Below are 21,210 nucleotides of genomic sequence, written 5' to 3' on the forward strand. Positions count from 1 at the left end.
AGATATTTTTGTCTCTCCTCTCCACTCAGCCCTATTCTCACACACTCCAATCTGCGGGACTTTGCAGAGCACACTGTGGCTTCTGTTGGTTCAGCCCGAGCTCAGTCACCCAAAACCCTGCAGGTCTATTTTGAACCATCATTCAATCTGTCCACCATGGAGTTTCTTTTCTTTTTTTTTTTTTTCCCCCCACTCTTGCTTCTGACATCATTTCCTGAACACTATATTCACTGAGCTCTGTAGCCAGATCGTCCCCTCAGCATATGATGCAAGGAGCTCTTTAAAATGGATTTCGGCTCTCCTTTTACTCTGCAGTGCTTGCTGGTGATAATAACTGTTACTCATGGTAAGTGGGATTTCTCTTTATGGAGTTGGCACGGATTTGTCTAGATGAGCAGATGCCTTAATTTTGCTCCAAGATCTTTTAAGGACTCCACCAGGTTTTGGGGAGACATCAAACAGTGTAACGGCTAATGCATGAACGGGGCAGTCAGACCAAAGTAAGACAGATTATTTTTTTGGTAAACGAACGATAACTGACAGAATTGCACTTTCCGGGTGTACTGCGTCCGTGAGAGCATCTCAGCGGAGAACGTAAAGTCCTTGTACAACACAGGGCTGGCTGGAGAGCAATGTGGTCCTGCTCCTAATTCTTGGTGTGACCTTGGGTTAGTCCCCGAGCTGCTCTTGCCCTGCCATTTACCCAGCTTTCGAATTTTAAGTTGCAGACAGCAACTTAATAATGCGTGAGGGGACTGTGAGACTTGTTCCGGCTAAAGCTGCGACCTTACTCTTTGGGGAAAAGCAGCTGTGCAGGCAGCTGTTGTTTCTGCTACCCTCTGTACAGGATCCATGGCATCGATGCCTTGAGGATCTTTCTTTGAACAGTCTCTCATCTCTGATGGGGGGTGGTAGATGGTCATGTTAAATCTGGGGAGAGAAAGGACCAGCTGTTCAGCCTTTTGCTTCCCTTTTTGTGCACACCATTCCTGTGTTATCGAGGTGGGGGGAAGCTGACCCTTACAGGAGGCTTCCCACTCCTCTGATTTTCAATCACTGGTGATCCAACCTGTCACTAGGGTTGGGTTTGTCCCTCTTACGTCTCACCTGGGCATTTGCCTTTTTGGGAGGCAGCCGAGAGGGGATGGGTGGACACGGCAAGCTTGCTGCCCACGCTCTGTGCCTCTCCTTTCAGGCTCTGCCACCCGGATCAGTGTGCTCAGCGGCGGCTCAGCAGTCTTTTCTGTGGGAAACCAAAGCCTGCAGACCCTCTCCAGAATGAGCAAGGGGGACGGGGTGTGCTCCACAACTGTCTTAAATGATGCTTTGTTGGCCAAGTGCGGCAATTCTGCCAGTAGGTGCCTGAACTGGCTGAATGGCTCCCTAGAGCTGAAGAGTGTGGAGAAAGAGGACGAAGGAAAATATGAATTTGTTTTTCCCAACGCCACCAGTTATTTTGCACTGGAAGTATTTGGTAAGTGGCCTTCTTAGCAACAAATAGCTTTTGAACTTGTGAGCCTAGTTGGAAGCTTGGTGCTCTGAAATTCCTCCTAAGAAATTGCTTGAGCCTGCAGGAGCTATAGATGCCTCTGGAAGCAGCTTTTTTTAAAGCTTCTGGCACACTCAGAGAGCAGTAATGGTCAGTGTAAAATAAGACGTGCTCTTTGCATCCTCTTTGTCTCTCCTGTCTGTTGATCCTTCCTTGAAGTAGCCAGTCCGTTGAGTTCTGGGCTATTTTCCATGATGTAAGAGGCAGCAGCATGAAGTGTTTGTAAAGTTGAGCTTACACTACGTAGACATGTAGCTGGAGATTTCAGTCTGTCTCCAGAGCACTATTCCTGATGGCTCCCACAAAAGCTCCCACTGACCAACAGCATTTTGCTGCCTGTGGACACGCTTCCCTAAGGAGTTAACCCTGCCTGACTTGGCTCTGAAAGTGGAACTGGACTTCTGTGCAGGTCTGGGTTGAGGTGTGCTGGGGTTTCCCCCTGCTTCATGCAGCTGAGGAAAAATGCTAAAGGCATCTGTGAGTGATTCTTAGCAACCCTTGAGCAGCTTGGAGGTCAGCATCTTCTGGGTCTGTCCGGAGACCTCACCCATGCCAGCCTCCCCACTGTTCTCCCTGCAGCCTCAGAATTCCTGCTCCCTTTTATGTGCCTGCTCATCCACCTGCAGGGTGTGAAGACAGAAAAAAAGTCGCTTCTGTACAGGATCCAGCTCATTGCTCGGGGTAATAAGGAGAAGGCTTAAATGGGTTTGTCCCCCTGCTGAACGATGCTCCAGGCAGCCAGCGACCATTGCTCCGGTCCTCATCTCCACCGTTCCTTTTGCAGGGCTTTCACTTACACAAGCCTCCAAGATAAATTGAAGCGTATGAAACTGTAATGAAAATGTCTGAGCAAACTGATCTCAGTGAAGACAAATGAACGCTCACCCCTTTTGGGTGCAAACAGGCGGAACCGTGGTGGAGAGCAGGTCAAAGATGTGACTCCTTGGCACGAAGATCAGGGGCTTAGACTGGAAGTAGGCAAAGACTACAGAAGTGTCCTGGGTTTAACCCCCATTTCAGTGGATTTGCTTCTGGGGGCTTTTGTCTCCTCCTTGTGTTCTGTTGGCACACCTAAGGCAGGGAAACAATTTCACAGCAAAGGTGTTCCTGGAAGCATGAGTTTTAACTGAAGATGATGTCCCAGTTGAAGAAAGCGATTTCTGAGCTTATTTGCACAGATGGATGTTCTCTAATGTTACTCCTGCTGTCAAAAAACCACACCACTTCTCTGTCTAGTTTGTATTTGCAAAGTGGCAAATGTAGGAAAGAGGTTTGCTCCTTGTAGTAGACTGAAAGGGAGAAAATCAGGGAAATGTAGTAAGAGCAATGGTGCATTGCTTCATTTTAAGAAGTCATAGTCTGGGTATCCTTTCTCACCGCAGTTATCTGGTGTTGGTTCCCATGTTGGGCATGATTTGCACTAGTTCCTCTCTACAATGGAAGAAGAGGCAGAATGACAGCAAAACTACAAACCTCTGGTGGAGGAAAGGGCTGACTCTGCTCTGAAGCTATGGTTATCTGCTGATTACAGAGAAAGCCTCTGGCTGGCAGATTCTTTGGATAGTTCCACAATTCTCTCAGATCAGTGGTTTTATTTTTGGAGGTTTTTTTTTTCAGTATCAGTAAGGAAAATGAAGAGACGCCAGATTTTTGTCGCATTCCCAAAGTAGGGACCAAAGAGTCACTAGCAGGGCTGGGGAGAGGGCACTGTTAAGCATTTCAGGGTTGAGAACAGGCACTGAAGGGTCTGGCTACTTACTTCTGTGCTTCCTGGCTACCAGTAAATGCAGTGGCACTGATATTGCTGGCAAGGGAAGCTCCTGTTCAGCTCGTGTTCGCTGCTGAGTGCACTCCTCACCTCTCTCTTTCCTCCCTGTTCCCATTGTGACCAGAGCCGACCATTGGGATCCAGTGCTTCCCTAATGGGACTGCAGAGTTGTCCTGCAATGCGACCAGCACCGAGAGCATGACCTTCCGGTGGCAGCTGAGCGGCAAAGAGCTGAGTGCCCCCGGGGCCTGTGTTAAGGACGGTGGGAGGAAGGTCCGCCTGGACAAAACCGTGCCTGGGGAATTTGTGTGCGTGGTGTCCCATGGGAGCAGCGTCACGAGGACCAGGCCTGTTGCACTGTCTTGTAGCTACGGTGAGTAACCAGAAAATCCTCCTCTTGGTCTCTTCCAGCAGCAAACTGAGGAGTTGTCGGTGCCCTCAAAATGCTGAACTCTTCTGTCCTCTGGCAGCTGCCTTCCAGACTTAGCACATCCTGCCTTCAGAAAGCGACCTCTTGACTTCCTTCTCCCTCCTGTGTCTTGGACTGACACAGCCTAAAATCACTGATGGGATGAAAGTTTGTTCAGGAGGTCCTTTTACCCAGCTCTGCAGCAAGGATGAATCTCTATCTGTCTGTTTTCCTGCTTCCCAGTGATAGAGACCTTGCACCCTTCTGTGCACTGATTCTCAGTGCCAGTTTGGAAACACATGCTGCTTTCTACTCTGACATTCATCCATGACCCTGATGGCCTTCCAGTTTCTGTGCATCCTTATAAAAACACCTCTGCTAGTTCAGCCCTGTTGCTCCTGGACTCAGCTAAGGTGTTTTGCCTATCTAGGTCAGAAACACAAAGATTTGTGAGTCTGTGCAAATGTTTCTCCATCAGCCCCACACCATCAGAGGTGGGTAGAGACACAAGTCATTTACTTACGGAATGTCCCTGCTCAGATATGTAGCACTGCGAGAAGGCTGGGACTTCATCCATTTGCAAACTATAAATGCTTGAGTGAGGCCATAGTTTAATGAGACAGAAAATCTGGATCCTTGGGTATAATTTCATTTGCACCTGCAGTAGAGAAGGTTATTCTGCTCTGTGGCAGCAAAGATGGTTATCAAGAGCTACATCAGAGCTACACGCATAATTTAACCACAAGGTTTTTGACTAATTTAGCCGTAATTAATTTAATTACCTGCTGCTAGAGAAATTGTACTCTCTAATGGCACCTAGCATTTTAGAAATTGACAGAGACACTCCAGTATTGCAGCAGATACGCAGATACTGTCTTTTCTTCTGCGGTTGGCATACAGTCGGTGTGAAAGCAAACTTACTGGCCCAAGCCCCTTATCCAGCGTGCTGGCATCCAGCAGAAACACCATGGGCTGTTTGTGCCTGGTCACACTGGCACCCCTGGCCAGTCTGTGCAGGTTTGGAGTTTGTGGTTGTGGAGCAGCGATCCCGGTTTTGTCCGGTGAAATGGGCCGGAGGCCGCTCGGCGCAGCTGGACCCGAGTTGGCCGTGGCAGCGGGGAAGGAGGATGTGAACGCCCGTGAGCTGTTCAGTCGAGCCCTGTGACAAACCATGTGAGTGCTGACAGTTGCCATCGTTGGTTCTGGGTGGCTGCCCAGTCCCCTGGGTGCGATATCAGTTCCCCATTTCCTCTCGAAGAGCCCCCAGGGGAACTCAGTGGTGGCTCCGTTGGGATGGACATGCTCATGAACGCGTATTTTGGAAGGCTCTGAGAGAAAGAAAGCAGCAGTGATTCTACTTCAGTCACCAAATGCAACCACATTTGTAAAATGTGAACTAAAGCAATTCTAAATACTAGTAAAAAGAACTGAGAAATGAGTTCACGTAAATTAATTAATGTCTAAGCCATTATTTTTGTGGGTTATTATTTCTTCCAGGCCAAGGGCTTAATTTAGTTTTTCCTCTGTATGTGTAAGATCTATGTAAAAACACTTATTTGGGCAACCTGTTGACTGATGATTAATTTTGAATAATTGTTACTATAAAACAATTTGGCAGAAGTTCTGTGAGCTTTCCAGGCATCAAAGGGCTCTGAACACTCAAGATCTAAAGAAGAGGGTTCAGAACTTAACAAATCAACGTATATAAAAGACATTTATTGATTCGTTACTTGTTTATTGTTTATTTTTGACACAATAATTTATCTCAGAAAGACCTTTTCAACAAATGACAAATTTTTTGGAAAAAAAAAAATTCAGGAAAAAAAATCCAACTAATATTCATGCCTTTGATAATGTTCTCTAAGCTTTTATCAAAAAGGGAATAAAATTATTATGGAAATTATTTCTGATTTGCTTAAAGTTTTCTCTTGAGTATGTTGGTTTTTTTTTTTTAACTTGGCAAAAGAGACTGGAAAAAGGACTCTGAAAATAACATGAGTACATGTGGTTTCACACACAGGAGCACACACTGTCGTTTTTACTGTCCTGGTGAGTTGTGTTGACTATGACAGCGTGCAGTATGACTTGGAACATTTGAAATCCTTCCCAGCCTCTGGAGATATGGAGCAATTTGTGCTTTGGAGGGCTTGAAAATAAGCTCCAAATGATCCTGTTGGTTGCTGCAGTGCTGTGCTGTGCAGGCACGTGTGCAGCTGAAAACAAGTTAAATGATTCAGGAAAGAATGGCATAGGCTTACCTAAGGAGTTTTAGGGAATTTATATTGCAGCAATAGTGGAATTGCATGGGGTTTTTTCATATGAGAAGGAGAGTTTTCCTCCTGGCTGCCCCCGGTGAAGGAGCAAGTCTGGATGAGTTTCTCTTTCCTGCAAGTGTGTGATGCCCCCTACCAGCTCCCCTGCTCAGCAGCAGCGAACGTGTGCAGGTCTGACCCGTCAAAGCAACCCTGAGCAAGGGACGCTGAGCTGGGTAATAATTACCACTGACTTGTGCGTGGCCTTCTGCTCAGCCATCTGCAGCCTTCGCCTCCTGCTGGGGGCTTTGCATCATCTCGGCTGGGCAGGGGAACAGACAGAAATCCTTCTCCGAGCAGCAGTGGAATCGGCTTCCTACAGCTCTGGCTCTGGTGGCTGCAGCCTTTGGTGCCTGAGGAGAGCAGGCTCTGCTCAGACCTGCTCTGAGGTTGGAGCAGTCCTTTCATGGCTGTCCTGAGTGGATTCTCTGGGCCTAATACAAGCTCTGAGGGTAGACTGCAGCTTTTCCTTCAGCAGGTGATGCCTCCCTAGGTCTCCCTCCTCTTCTCGGCTGCTTGTTTCCATAACACTTTTTGAAACGTACTGTCTTTCAAATCACCACCTTCCCTCTTAATCTTGATTAAAACTTAGAAATTATCTCAGATGTTGCTGATCAGAGCAGGCAGAAATAAGGCACACAGCCTAGTCACACAGGCCTGTTGTCCTAATGAAAAGTTCCACACCATACTTAAACACTGTGATGTAACTCATGCTCTGCCGCAGTTCACCGTACCAGCTTCCCTGATCCAACCCAGAGCAACAGTGCTGCCCACGCGCTCTAATCCAGCTGCAGGGTTTCTCCCAGTGGGAGAAAGAAACTTATCCACCTAACAATGCCATGTCCTTCTTGCAGGAGACCTGCTGCAGTACCCGTGGTTCATTTACATCCTGGCAGGGTGTGCAGTGGGTGTGCTTATCCTGCTGGTGGTTGTGCCCTCAGTCATATGTTGCTGCGTGAAGAGGAAACACAAGTTCATCCCCGTGCCCTCAGGTGAGTGGAGAATGCTGTGACGCCCTGGGATGAGTCTCAGAGAGGACTGTGTTTATGCAGGCTGGGGTTGACACAGCCTCAGAGTAAACTGATCTCTGCTGGGTGGTTGCTTCTCCTCCAGCCCGTCCTCCCTCAACCTGGTGGAGCAGTAACTTGCTTGCTGATAGGCAACTGTTATGGCCAGGGGGATCTTGAATTAAACCTTCCTTTCCCTTTATTCACCTCACACTTGCTGCCACGTGCTCCTGGCCAGACAAAACCCACAGCAAAACCTTTTCTATGGGCAAGAAAACGGAGCCTCATTCCGGTCTGATCCCGGAATGACCCGAAGGTTTCTGATGGCAGTCCTCTGTCAGCACCAGTCCCTGAGTGCAATCTGCCCATGCCCTGTGAGGCCACCTCAAGCTGTGAAGCTGCCAGCATGGCCAAGCTGGTCTGTGACAGGTTGGCAATGTCCCTCTGTCCTTGGCATCTGTCTGCTCTGGGAAGGGAGCCAGTGCTGCGTGAGGAGGAGGCACAAAGGTGTTGGTGGTCTGGCATTGCAAGGGACGTGCTGAGGCTGGAGGGCTGTGGGGGGCCTCTTTCCTTCAAGTCTCCAGTTTTGGCTTTACAGAGGAGGAGAAAGATGACGGACTAACCATGTCAGTGGTGTCCAGTGAAGGTGTGAAGAGCCCCCCCAATGGAGACCACGTCGAGGCTCAAGCTGCCCAAGCTGACCGCCCTCCAAAGCCTGGTGCGTCCAGCGACTTTTCTGAAGTGGGGCAGATACCCTGTTCAGGAGGATGAAGGACACAGCGTATGTTTGTGGGTGATGGGGGTGGAGGTGACTGTAGAGAGGAGTCTGGGACACAAGGAAGGTGCTGCATCTTGTCTGGATGACAGAAGCTGCAGCAAGTCATTTATCAGCACCTTACTCTCACTCAGCTCCTGCACAGGGGTAACTCTCACCCCCACCCAACTCTGAGATGTAGCAGCAGCCATCCCATAAGCACCCCACAGAGGGGACTGCCAGTAACTATCCCAGTATCACCTGTGCTAAAACACATATCTCAAAAACAGCAACCCCTCGAAACTTAGCAGTTTTCCTGCAATTTTATCGCCCCTCTCCCCTTCTCATCGGTAACATTTTATAAAAATCAGCGTTGTTTTTGTAAGCACTCATCTTCAAGACAGCATGAACCAAAAATGCTGAGCTATAAACACAGCTAAATCCCATCAGAGCCAGAGGCTTGTGTATTTCCTTAAATTGAGACTAAAGTGGGAACATTTTAAATTCTTCAAAGAAACAAAGCATAAACCCCCTACAGCTTTAGCACAATATGGTCAAGAGAGCGCGGCGATAAAAACCCTTCAGAAATCTCCTGTTCTGTAAGTGCTTGATATTAATAGTCCCACTTTTTGCATTATGTTTCCCACAATTTTGTTTCACAAACAAAAATGCTGGCAGCACCTTCCCTACTAAGGCACCGCCATGAGCCGAAGTAGGTTTAGCAGAGACATCGTGAACTGGAGCAATATTACACAGGTCATAGCCTGGTCTCAGCACTGCTGTCTCCGCTTCTGATGTCCTTCACTGTACTGTGCACAGCCTCCTGCAGCTCAGCTGCGCTTTATGGCTAACCTTGGATGCTGCTTTACTCTGCTTTCAAAATATTAAAAGCTACTCATGAACATAGAGCAAGAAAGAAAGAAAGAAAAAAAAAAAAGCCTTTCAGGTCACTGTTTAATATTAATATACTTCAAGTGTAGAACTTTTAATAAAAAATTAACACATTGTCAGTTTGACTAAAAAAAGTAGCCCATATTTAAATTTTTTACAATTAAGTAAAAAGTGGAGGTGCGTGTGGAAAGTAGGTGAGAATGTATTAAATGTGTGCTGTTAGCCACCTTTAATTATTCAGATGTAAACGAATAGATTTGGCTTTTTTTGGTACTAAAGGTTTGGTACTAGAAGTACTAAAGTACTTCAGTACTAAGAAGCTGGAGATCTTCAGTGCCTGGGTGCCTGGAGACACGATGGATAGCTCAGTAAATGAGTAGTTCCAGGACGGTGAGCCGTGGTGTGGGCAATAATATAAACCATTTCTCCTTTTTCCAGATGCTGCCCAGGCTGGTCAAGGTGTTGAGCCCCAGCCACTGGCAGAAGAAAACTTGGCAGTGCAGATAGAAGCTGAGGAACTGCCAGACCCTGAGGTCATAGTTGATGCAGAAAGCCAGGAAGATGCCTCAGACTGTTTCCCGGATCCAACTGATGACTGACCTGACATGCTTGCTGTTCCACCCTGAAGCCTGTGACACTTGTCCTTTGCACCCCATAGTCTCATTTGTGTGTAAGAATTGGTCTGGCAAATTTTAGCAGGGAAAAGGCGTGAGGTGTCAGACTTTCTAACCTCATTTAAAAAGAAAAAAAGGAAATATAAGGAAAAGCACACCTGTGGCTTCAAGGCCGCACTGCCACGAGCTGACAGGTTCACTAACAAACAAAACTGGGCAGCTCCTTGATGCTTTGCCTGATAACAGAGCTGCAGCTACACTGTGGAGCCCCAGGTGACAGCCTGAAACAAGCTGGGTGGTTCCTCCTGCTCCCTGCCCACCCAATGCCTTGCCATGTCTTTGCCAGCCAAGGACAGGCATGACAGGGGGATTGTGGTGGCCTGCCAGTCCCAGACATAAACCAAGGGCCTGCCAGAAATTCCCTGAGAAAGAAAAAAAAAATCTCCTCTTAGGAGATTTCAAGGCATTTTTTCACTGGCCCTGCAGAAGAAACTCGGTGGAGGTTTCAGCCAGGGATTTGTGTGCAGGGTGTTTATCCGAGCTCCACACCCTCTGTGATCTGGCCCTCACTGCTTGCTGCCTGGGGCCAGGAGCAGTGGTGGGGGCTGTAGGGTGATAACTGGCTTTGCTCCCCTTTTGATGCCCTTTCACCAGGGTCCTGCTTGGATTTACCTGTGAGCTAAACCAGCACCATCACCAGCTGGCCTCCTGCAGCAGGGGGGTGCCTGGGGCCTGGGGGTACAACTCTGGCAGAAACATTGATTATCATGCTGAGATTGTTTATCAGTGCAAGCATTAGTGCCTTCAGTGTAATGGTTTAGCTACTGCAAGCTGAAGCTGGCCATCTGCCTGTGCATGTAGGCTTGTCTGGTGCTGTGCTGTTTGCACAGACAGCAGCAATTTATAGCGTCTCTTAGGCAAGTCTTGCTGCTACGCATGTCCTGTTCTGCTCAGGGGAGGTTTGCACGTGGAGCAGCTGGGGTGGACCTACAGGGAAGAAGGATGAGGTGAGGAGAGGGCAAGGGCTCTGTCCCTGGTGGCAGGTGGCTGAGTCCATGGCACAGCTGCCCTGGGGCTGCAGGATGTGCTGCCGGAGCAAGGTATTTACCACACAAGACAACTTTGACAGTCAGAAGTGAGGCACGTTGGTGTTGAACTAGCCCAATGAGCTAGAAATGCATGGTAGAGTAACATATTTCGCACATGGTACATATTGGGATCAAAAGGGATGGGGAGGTGTATGTTGCATCCCTCTCTTGCCTTGTCATTTCGCCCCTGTTTGATATCGCGCTGACGCTGTGCTGTGAATCCCTCGGAAAGGGATTTAAGATGTGCCTTGTAAATACCATCCAACGAGGTCTGTGAGTACCCCAGCAAAATGCAGGGTGAACCGAACCCTTCTCTTCCAGGTGAGGGAGCTGGTGGGATGGCTGCACGCTTCCCTGGGAGTCCTTTGTCTCTGTGTTCGTGTCAAGGCTCTGCATCAGTGACACCCAACCATAGGTGGTTGTTCTTGTTGCTTCCTTGTCCTGTGATTCTCTTTAGAAGATTTTTGGATCTTGTGAGCTGCGTTGGTGGTGACTCAGCCTGTCTCTGTTTTTTAAGGCTGCCACAGGAATCGGATTTTCCACGGTAGGAGTGAGATGATAATTCTTTTCTTTATGGTGCTGCACTGTCTCCTTTCAGTACAAACATTCCTCAAAGGCTATGAGCTGAGTGACAAACATGTGACGCTGAGTGCTTGGGGTGGCAGCTGCCTGCAGGTAGCACAGGAGCAGCTGAGTGGAGACTGCCAGTGGGTCAGTGTCACCAAAATGGGGGGGCAGAGGCAGCTTTGCTTTACTTCTGCACATTCTGGCAGGGGCAGGCAGGGGACAGTCGACTCCAGCATATGCTTCAAAACTTGAAAGCATATGAATTTTAAAAGGCTGAAGGGTGCTCTGAGGTGCACTGGGGAAGGTGGCAGTGTTTAGGTGCTGAGGGGAAGAGAACTGGGCCAGCCTTGTCCTCCAACTCGCCCTAGTGCCGCCTTCCCGCTGTGAGCCCTGGGAGGGCTGGGGGTGCCTGTTAGCACCACCACTAGAGTAACCCCAGTCTGGGAAGGATTTTTCCCATTGAGATGGGAGTCTGAGATGCGAGAGGTCTTTATGAGGCAGATGGGACACGGCTGGTTTTCTGTCCTTTCCCACTGAAGCTGCCATTCAGCAATGGGGTAAAAGTTTTGTAACTCTGAGGTCAGGAGAGAAGTGTTGCAGCCTGTGCTCTTCCTTTAACTGTATGTGTTTGTGCCTAGCTATTGTTCCTTTCTGGTGGTTCCCCTCCCTTTCCTTGCCATGGGTTTGTTAAAAAAAAAAATAAATCTGTTTTCTAACTTGTTTTGGAAATGTTAAAATTTTTTTATTTAATAATTGTTTCTTTCTGGTTTTCACTGCAAGTACAGGCTGATTTTCAAGTTTTTGCACAGCCAAACAAAGGAAAGTTGATAACAAGTTACTGCTGACTAGAGCTGACTTGGGCAGTCTAGGGAACAGAGGCAGCCCAGAAGAAGCTGTAGGACAGTGGCATATAACTAGTCCCTGCTGGAGTGTGGGTGTTAATGTGCAAGTACATTTGTGTGCATTGTTAGCTCACCAAGCCCTGCTCTGGTGTCTTGCCTGAACTGTGAGGTGCAGGGAAGGGAAATGGTCTGGTTTTGCCCATCTTTATCCATCTATAATTTTTTTGTGACACCTAAGCCACCTTAGGTGTGAGAGAGGATGCCAAACTGCACAGCACCTTCTGCAAGGAGGAGGTGGCTCATGCTCACCTTTAGACAAGTGGTCCCCGATGGTGGGTAAAACCAAAGTCACAGAATCACAGAATCATTGGTAATATCAAATCCCTTGACTGTGCCATGGGTGTGACTGGACATGGGTGATCCTGTCCTGCAGCCTGAGAAGCCACACGCATGAATTTGCCGTTGTTTTCCAACCTGACTATGGCGCTGCATCACCCAGGCAATAGCTGGGACACTTTCCAGGCTGGGGCTGTCTGACAGTCATGGTTAAAAAAACCTTCTAGATTTTAGGCATTGTACATGGCATTGTACATTAGGCATTGTACATAGGCATTGTACATGGTAAGTTCGTGTCATTTTTTATGAATTATTGCAGCTCATTTCAAAACAAGCAAACAAGAAGTTTGTGTGTAACTCAGCTGTAGAAGGCAGTGTCACAGATAGATATCTTTAAAACCATTTCCTTTACATGAGCCAACAAATTCTGGTGGTGCTGTAAGATCTAAAGTGCAGGTATTACTAATACCAGGCAGGCAGAGGTGAGATGCCCCACAGATTTCCATAGGTAAACACTGGTGACAGAAGAGGGCAAGAAAGGCAGCATCACCAGTTTCTGTCTGAGGTGGAAGCAGACTTGGTGGTGTGTCACCGCAGAAGCTTGGATTAGCATTTGGATATTGCCTGTGCCTCCTACCGGGCTGCTCAGTGCCTGAGTGCAATCAAACCCTGCCTGTACATCACCACCCTGAGCATACGAAATGCTCTCCTCTTGTTCTGTGGTGTAAAGCAGTCTGGGAAGCAGCAACACGATCACCCAGTGTGGACCCTGCGACTTCTGACAACCCCGACTGCGTCCTGCATTGGTTTTGTTCACAATAAATGCTGCAGTTCCTTTCTGCAAGATTACATGACTCATGTCTCATCAGGCAGGGGATGTGGCTGGAGGCAGCAGGGGAGTCTTTACTGAGAACCTATAAGGCCCTTAGATGAAGCCCTTCCGAATATTTGTGTTTTTCCAGCAAGCAAGTCACAAAATCTTAGAATGGTTTGGGTTGGAAGGGACCTTAAAGATCATCTAATTCCCACTGCCCTGCAGCGAGCAGGGACATCTTCCACTACACCCAGTTTCTCAGAGCCCTGTCCAGCCTGACCTACTTCCAGGGATGGGGCATCCACAACTTCTCTGGGCAACCTGTTCCAGAGCCTCACCACCCTTACAGTAAAGAACTTCTTCCTGATATCTAATCTAAACCTACTCTTTTTTCAGTTTGAAGCCATTACCCCTTGTGCTCTCACTACGTGTCCTTGCTGGCAGGGGCTGTAGTATAAAGTGTGTATTTTATAGTTAATATTGGAAATTCGATGCAGGATTTTTAAAACTCACCTGAACTGATGAGCACTAGTGGTAGTTTTAGCATTGTCTAACGCTATGGAAACTAGATGTGTTACAGACCAAGAATTACTCGGAGGCACAATTTTCAGCAAATCTTTTGGAATTGCAAATGTGGTACATTAGAGAGAATTATTGTCTTCTCCCATATCGTATGCAAATGGAATAAAGAAATGCAGCTAAGTGTCTATCCTCTAGCCAGCATCGCTCTCTCGGCTTTGGTTTATAAAAGTTCCTCTTTGAGGGCAAAACGCATTTTTCCAAAACTAAGGAGAGAAGCTGTTTTAAAAGCTTTCTTTGATAACAGAAGTCATGTAGCAAGATACCTTCAAACAAACAAAGAAATGAAAGAAAAAGTTGTTGTGATGCTGGTTTTGTCTGTGCGAAGAGAACTGCGGCAGTGACGTCGACTGCATGACTTGGAGCGAAGAACACGAAAGCTTTCAATCACAGAGCAATAGGCCTCAGCTTTCTCCTCTGAAACAACAGACAAACCTATAGGGAGGGAATTTGGGACAGCAGGGCTGGGATTCAGAGATGTGTGTGAGTGAGGAGTCAGCTGCTTGGCAGTCAGCATCAATTCACCTTGAGCTGACCACGGGGGTGGGGGGGTGGAGGCTTTGCTGAGGTGGCACATGGAGCCTGGAGCAGGAGCTGCCTGCTGGGTGGGACAGCCTCTGCTGCTTCTGTGTCTGTCATGTCAGGACAAACTGCGACAGGACAGAGAGAGAGGGAGGATAATGATGAGATAGGGTGTCTGCTGTGGAGGATCCAAGGGGAAGAAAGGGTGCGGGCTCAGTGACTGAGGGTACAGAAGTGGTAGTGAGTAATGGCAGACGTAGATGCTGATCCTTCCCTTGATTAGGTGGGGAGGCTGCAGGGTCTGTCTTCCATCATCCTGCAGTATAAAATGTTGTCCTCCAGAAAGCTGTAGCTGCTGTTCTTCCTCCTCACATCTACTCTCCCTGACATTTGGCACAAATCCTGTTCCCTAGGCAGATGCACTTCCCTGCTGGTGGTAGATCCCAGCTCCCCTGAGCCCCTCAGGCAATGCTCTGCCTGGGGCATCAGGGACTTCTTAGTCCTCCCTGTTTTTCTCATGATGAGCAATTTGCAGGGAATGCATTTTTCTAGTTTTGATAAGCCTGTGAACGGGAGAAAACACAAGTATTCTGATAGCAGCAAACAGGAAATAACCTTTTCTTCTCCCCCATCTCCTCTCATTCTAGCCAACACTTGTCAGTATTTTTCTTCTGACATGACCTTCTGGTATAGGCTTTGCCAGATGAGATGGGAGAAGGATGATGGGAAGGTGGGACCCCAGCCAGCTTTTTAAATGCCCTGAATAGAGGTGAGAACAGGCCAGTTCCCTTTCTTTCGGGTGCACAAGCTGGATCAGGATTTCTCTTGCTGCCAGAGGAGGCCACCGCGAAAGCTGTGCAACTTCAGCTTCTGTTTGTACATATTGCTGCCCAGCTGCTGAGGGTTTGAGGCTCTTTTTCTTCAGATGATTTAGTTTCTGATAAAGAGTTTTGTTTCCTTGCCTTTTGTTGAGAGCTTAAAGCTTTGCTATTTGGCCAATACAAAGACCTGTTTATAGCTTTCTCCGGAGAACCAGACCATAGATGAAGACGTTCCTCTTTGCTGGAGAGAAGATCAGCAGGAGTCAACACTGCTGTGAATTTTATCTCACCTATCTTAAAAAAACCCAATGGTTAAACAGTCTCAGCATAAGAGGGAGATAGATGCCGGTGTTTATATCAAATTAGTGATACTGCAGAGGTTAAAGGAACATCCAAGATAACACAAGTAACCATGGCAGCTGTAGTTCCAACCCAGTGCATCTTACCCACGTGGGCACAAGGCATGCACAGGAACTTTCCATTGGGGCTGCACTGTAAACTTGCAGCTCTACAAAGCGTCCACTGAAGTTCAGCAAATCCTTTCTGAGTTGCTGAAAGCGCTGTATGTAGGCAACATGAGAGACAGGTAGTCAACAAAAAGGCCGCTCTTCCATGATGGAAAAGAGGCAGCTGAAAAGATTGGTGACAACATCCTGAGCCTGACCACTGAGACTCTGCTTGCAACAAAAGGTGCTCTGAAGGGAAGGTGCTTTTAAAATGGTGCTTTGTAGATAGGTAGTTGGGAGCCAGGACTCACCCGGTTCCAATTATTGGCTTTCTTTGGACTGGTGGGATGACCTTAGCAAGCCACATCAACCTCCTCTGCTTCATTTCCCCATCTGTAATCCTGGGATGATCACCTAGGCCTGCTCTGTAAGGTGGGCTCAATCCTGGCTGATCCACAGCAGCACCTTGTACCTGTGTGTGGGCACGGCTGGGAGCTGGGAATGCCCACAGGGTGCCAGGATCTGTGCGGGCTGCAGCGAGCACTGTGCTCCAGCTGCCACAGGATGTCTGACTGCCCAGGACGGGAGGAAGGAGGTTTACAAAAGATATTCCAGTGGATGCTGCCTCTGGTTATCCTTGCTAACTTGTGAGGTTTCCTTCTGACTGCCAGGAGCGCAACAGAAGGAGCTGGCTTGCAAGCATTGCCCTGGGAGAAACACCGTGGAAAGCCACAGCCTCCCTCCAATGGCCCGGTGCCCACGTGTGCTGCACCAAACATCCCGTGCCTGCCTCATTGAGGTCTTAAAAACCAGCAATTCTCAGAAGGGCAGTGACACAGCACCTTAGCCATTCATTACTCCTCCTGGCTGACAACGGTGGAAATGTTTAGAAACCCGGGCCTGTCCCTTCCCCTGCTGTGGGAAAGGCCTGCTCTCTGCCAACACCCCACTGCAGCCGCCCCACGCTTCCTGTGCAGGTGTGGTGTGTTGGCAGCAGAGCCGAGCCTGGCTGGCATGGGGATGAGCCCATCCTGCTGCCCTGCTGTCCCTGCCTGGCTGGGATGGGGATGAGCCCATCCTGCTGCCCTGCTGTCCCTGCCTGGCTGGGATGGGGATGAGCCCATCCTGCTGCCCTGCTGTCCCTGCCTGGCTGGGATGGGGATGAGCCCATCCTGCTGCCCTGCTGTCCCTGCCTGGCTGGGATGGGGATGAGCCCATCCTGCTGCCCCTGCACGGCGAGGCTGGCTAGCTGGCAGGACTAGGCGGGGTGGTGCATCGAAACGGCTGTGTGGAGGAACAGGCAAACATCAGAGAGGCCAAAAACAGGTTCACAGAGCGCAGGAAACTTGTGGGACCAGAGAAGGAGCAGGGGAAACTGAGCTGCTAAGTCAGGATCCGCACTGAGCAGGAAAAGTGTGTGCTGCACTGGATCTCGTGGCTCCAGACGTACGTAGTGCAAAGAGCATCTGTACAAGTGATGTGAAAGACACCAGAACACTTTTTTTCTCACTTCAGTGTGCAGCAGCAAGACTGTAGTGACAGGGCATGTGTATGAGGCCACACAGTGAGCCTTTATTTGCCATCATAGGTCCACTGTCTTCTAAATAAACTACAGGCACAGCTGACAGCAATTCTGGGATCCACAGTGATGCTTCAGACAGGCTTATCCAGGTCTTCTAGGAGAAGGGACATTTTATGCCTGCATACATGAATCCCAGGGACAAATGCCAACAATGTCTTGCATTTGAAGTGAAGATCTTCCTTTTTGTGTGGGAACTGCATAAAGGCTATTCAGGGCCACTCCTGGGAATAAATGCCTTTAGTACTGGAATGTATCATCCAGTGGTTTGTGCTCAGTCTCCCGGATCACTTCTAATCCTCCCACCTACCCATTTTGGACTGTCCCTCACCCCTCTCTGAATTTATAATACTATAATAGAATAAAACATTGTACAAAATATCGATTATACATGAATTTTTTAAGCTGATGATTTCTGGAGAATGTCAGATCTTGAGCAAAAGATTACTTAGATGGTAGTAAGAAGTTGTCTTTCCCGAATATATTTCCAAGAGCAGCTGTTCTTCTAATATTTTTCTTCAGTAGCTGCACTCTCCACTCTCTTGTGGTGAAGAAGCATATTGTAGTTAATACAGGTCTTCGTGTATTTACCACTGCTAAGACTGGAAGAGGCTTTTCTGTTCATTTATCTGGCTTCTTGTATAAAACAGATTGATTGCATCATGCCAGAAAACGTGCTTGGACTGCTTTGCAGCAGTAGTTATGTCACTGAAATTACTGGAACAAGGTGCTGAAAGTTAGATCCTAAATCTAGGATCATTATAGATGATGGAAATCATCAGCAAGACTGAAAGGCACCATCTGCAGGAACAATTGATGGGATGCTGACATCTGCTCTAGCCTCAGTCGTTGTTGTGAACCACAGATTGCCAGACTGCTTGGTCCGTGGGGGTTACATTCCTTCAGACCAGAATTAAAGTGGGTATCTTTTGTGAGGTTTGGCTGTTGACACATGCTTACAGGTGGAAAAAAAGGAAATGACTCTGAGAGAGAACACCTGGGGCTAATGCTTTAACGGCATGAGGCTGTATAAGGGAAGGTTTAGGTTATATATTTGGAAAAAAAGCCCTCCCAGAGGGTGGTTGGATGTTGGAACCACCTTTCTGGGGAAGTGACCATGGCACTGAGCCTGCCTCAGGCACATGGTGTGATTCTTGGGGTGGCTCTGTGCGGGTCCAGGAGTTGCACTCAATGTTCCTTGTGGGTCCCTTCCAACTCAGGATATTCTATGATTCTACGTGGGATTATGAACATCACAAGGGAGCCATTTCTCTTCAAATAACCACGTGAGGACTATTCTGCACGACTCGTGGTTTGAAAGCTTCCATTTACATTTCTTTAGAGAAGGATAAAACCGTTTGTGCAGGCAACTGTTTCACTGTTGGTATTGCGTGGCACTATTTCGGGGATATTTCCATTGCACACAGGCAAATCAGTGCTATCAGTTTCCATGTAACAGGCTCTGAGTCAGCATCCCTGCCAAAACCTTGGCCAGAGCTCTATTTTGAGCTCATGATATTCATATTTGCACCACTTCATTCAAGCTGGAGTTTTTCCTTTCCTGGCCCTGCGTAAGGCAGAAGTGAAGAGGAAGGAGTATGTGTCCTTCATCAGCCAAATGGCTGAAACTGCCTGTGGAAGCCAGCAGTTCCTTGGCATGTCATAGTGCAGGGGCAACTCCCCTTGCCAGGACTGACTTTACTTCTTCCCCACTCCAGCCACTGCCTGCAATTCCCCCTGTCCTGCAAAAAGCTACAGTAAAGGGGAATGTACCATTGTGAAACCCTCAGCTACCAGCCAGGGTAACCCAGCCAGGGCTCAGCTGTTAGTCTTGCAGGCTGGGGTGTAAACCCAGGAGAGCTCCCAAGAGTAAGGTTACCCTAACCCAAAGCTTCCCCTCCATATATGTCCCGTCTGGCGTTCCAATGAGGATCACATTCGCTCTTCTCCTCACACACTGTGCCTCACCAAAGGCCTGTCCTTGTGAGAAATTTAGAAGTATGAATTTACAACATTCCTGTCACTTTTCATGGTGAAGGTCCTGGGTGGTCATGGTGAGTGCGAGGTGTCTAACTCTGGTGCAAATGCCATTTATTACAACCTAAGCTTCATACCAGAGGAGATGCTGCAAACTATCAGAATGTGCTGTGTATTTGTAGTCTTCCTTTTCTAGTAGATCAAATAACAATCTTTTTTTCTTTCTCTCTCTTTTTTTTTTTTTTTTAAATAAGCCTCAGGCATGAATGTTTATTGGCTCATCACTAAGTTGAAGAATTAAGAGTTGGGAACAACTGCATGTTGTCTCTCGAGATGTTGCCTTCAGATGTGTGGGAGTCTGTCACTTTTACATGGAAATGTAAGTATGATAACTTACATTCCCTGTGAGGAAACTGTGTAGTGTATTACAAAGAACAGAAGAGTAAAAGAGAGAGAGAGCAAGCCACAGAAGCAACTGCATATGACTACAATGCTTTGTGGCTTTTGCAGTGGAAACAATACCACAGTGCTCGCAGTGCCTGCAAAGTACCAGCCCACTCTCAAGGCTGTGCTTGGTCCTCTGCTCTCCTGTGTGTCAGAAGGTGGAGGTCTCTAGCAAAGCAGTGGGGTAAACAGGGGTCAAGTATCCTCAGCTGACAGGTCTAACTGAAGGCAGGTCCAGCACCACCGCACTGGGAGACATCTACTTTTGTACCAGTGCCCTGGTTTTGCAGCTGGTGCTTGTTTAGCCCAGTGGTGTTACTTCCTGTGTGAGGGGTGGGAGAGAGGGTGTCTGCAGCGAACAGAAGAGTGTGAGAGTGCAATTATCTACAGGCCTGGCAGGAGCAGAAGAGTGTGAGAGCACAGTTATCTACAGACCTGGCAGACCTTGCCTCGTCCTGCCCAGCACAGCCTGGGGCAGTATCTGGGCTGTGGCCACACACAGATTCAGGCCACAGCTCTCTCCACACCTGTCCCTCTGCCTTGGGGGGGATCACCAGCTGCTGTGGCAGGCTGCTCTGCCAGTGGTTGCTGCTGTAGATGCCTTTTCAGGATGTGCATCCTGTGCCACGTTACTGAAAGTCCACACTGGCTTCCAGAGCTCCTTTGTGGCAGTAGCCCAAAGCTGCTGTGCTTTCCAGAGATACCCGCAGACACCTTCTTCTTAATGCCTTCCCTTGGGGGGAAACAGAGGCATCAGTGCATGGACTTAGTGTTTCCTTCCCAGTAACGTCCAGAAAATCCCTTCCTTCTTCTAAAATTGGAATCAAAGCCCAGTCGGGACTGCAGCATGGCACTGTCTTGCTCCTCAAGGGAGGGAGGGTAAAGCTGGCAGGATATTGCCATTTCCCCACTTCTCATCTGGCAGGAAGACTGAGGTTAGAGACATGGGCTGCTTTCTCCTTGTCCAGCTGGGTCTGATGGTGCAGGAGGTTTCTGATGCTGGTTAGAAAAGGGGCTGCTTGGTGGGATGGACCGTGCACACGCCAGGACCTCCCAGGGAATCCTTGCTGCAGATGAGAGGTGTGCCCCTGTGCAGGTCCTGCTGTGCTTTTGTCACACAAAATCTCTAAGCAGGTTGATTTTGTGCATATGCACCCAAGTCCTCAGAAATATCAAGGCCCGGCGTCACTTCTGTGACTTCACTGCTCGTAGTAAGCTCATTTTTGAACAGATCCTTCAGGATTGGTTTCTTGCTCCAGTCTACCTGTTGCTCTGACAGAAACAAGGATGTTTGGTGTGCCGTAACTGGTCTGCTGGAGCACAGGGGCTTTCAGTCTGACTCATTTCAGCTGTCATTTTACAAGAGCATGAGTGGGCCTGACAAACTGACTCGCTGGAAGTCATGGCCTTCATTGTTAATACGGGGAATCCTTTTACACCTTGTTCTGCTGCCATGGAGCTTTACCTCACTTTCCTCTTCACGCACACACGTGTCTTTCCATTTGTGTTTGATTTGTACCAGTCCCAGTTTCTGCCTGCACCTCCACAGCAGGCAGCTTCCTGTGGGCGAGATGGCACTGAGCAGGCTGTGTGTGCTCAGAGCAGAAGGACAGACCCTGCCCCAGCATGTTCACAATACGAGCATGTGACAAACAGACAACGGACGGGGGGTGGGGGGGTGGGGGGGTGGGGTGTGGAAGCCGGTGGTGGCTTTGAGGGATGTTTCCCTGAGGAAGAAAGGAGCTGAACAAAGTGTGGGCAGTGGTTTCAGCATGCTGGGGGCCTCCCTCCACTCTGCTTGACGGACACAGTGAAAAAAAAAAAAAAAGAAAACAAAAAAAAGACAGGAGAGATTGGTGTTGCTGCCTTAGCCTAAAGTCATTTAAGCACT

At 48.4% G+C, this 21,210-nt stretch overlaps 1 protein-coding gene across 3 annotated transcripts; it reads left to right on the forward strand.

Moving 5' to 3' along the window:
• Positions 1–242: 242 nt before the first annotated feature.
• Positions 243–20,428, forward strand: LOC116782144. Of its 3 annotated transcripts, none has more exons than XR_004355150.1 (7): positions 243–346; positions 1,196–1,474; positions 3,442–3,690; positions 6,893–7,030; positions 7,644–7,763; positions 9,129–11,308; positions 20,416–20,428. XR_004355150.1 is itself a non-coding variant. In XM_032678333.1 (6 exons), the coding sequence occupies exons 1-6, from the start codon at positions 286–288 to the stop codon at positions 9,287–9,289; spliced, it is 1,008 nt and encodes a 335-aa protein (XP_032534224.1). In that variant the 5' UTR covers positions 243–285; the 3' UTR covers positions 9,290–11,684. The 3 variants fall into 3 exon arrangements, 1 of the variants encoding a protein (XP_032534224.1); XR_004355151.1 differs by having other exon boundaries at positions 7,647–7,763; XM_032678333.1 differs by lacking the exon at positions 20,416–20,428 and having other exon boundaries at positions 9,129–11,684.
• Positions 20,429–21,210: the final 782 nt, after the last annotated feature.

The sequence above is a fragment of the Chiroxiphia lanceolata genome, chromosome 2 (assembly GCF_009829145.1).
Source record: "Chiroxiphia lanceolata isolate bChiLan1 chromosome 2, bChiLan1.pri, whole genome shotgun sequence".
Taxonomy (NCBI): domain Eukaryota; kingdom Metazoa; phylum Chordata; class Aves; order Passeriformes; family Pipridae; genus Chiroxiphia; species Chiroxiphia lanceolata.

Excerpts from the sequence above, each read along its gene's own strand:
- LOC116782144 (XM_032678333.1), top strand. The coding sequence starts at position 286 with ATGGATTTCGGCTCTCCTTTTACTCTGCAGTGCTTGCTGGTGATAATA. Across the intron at positions 3,691-6,892 it reads TGCACTGTCTTGTAGCTACG|GAGACCTGCTGCAGTACCCG; the intron begins GTGAGTAACCAG and ends TCCTTCTTGCAG. Across the intron at positions 7,031-7,643 it reads GTTCATCCCCGTGCCCTCAG|AGGAGGAGAAAGATGACGGA; the intron begins GTGAGTGGAGAA and ends TTGGCTTTACAG.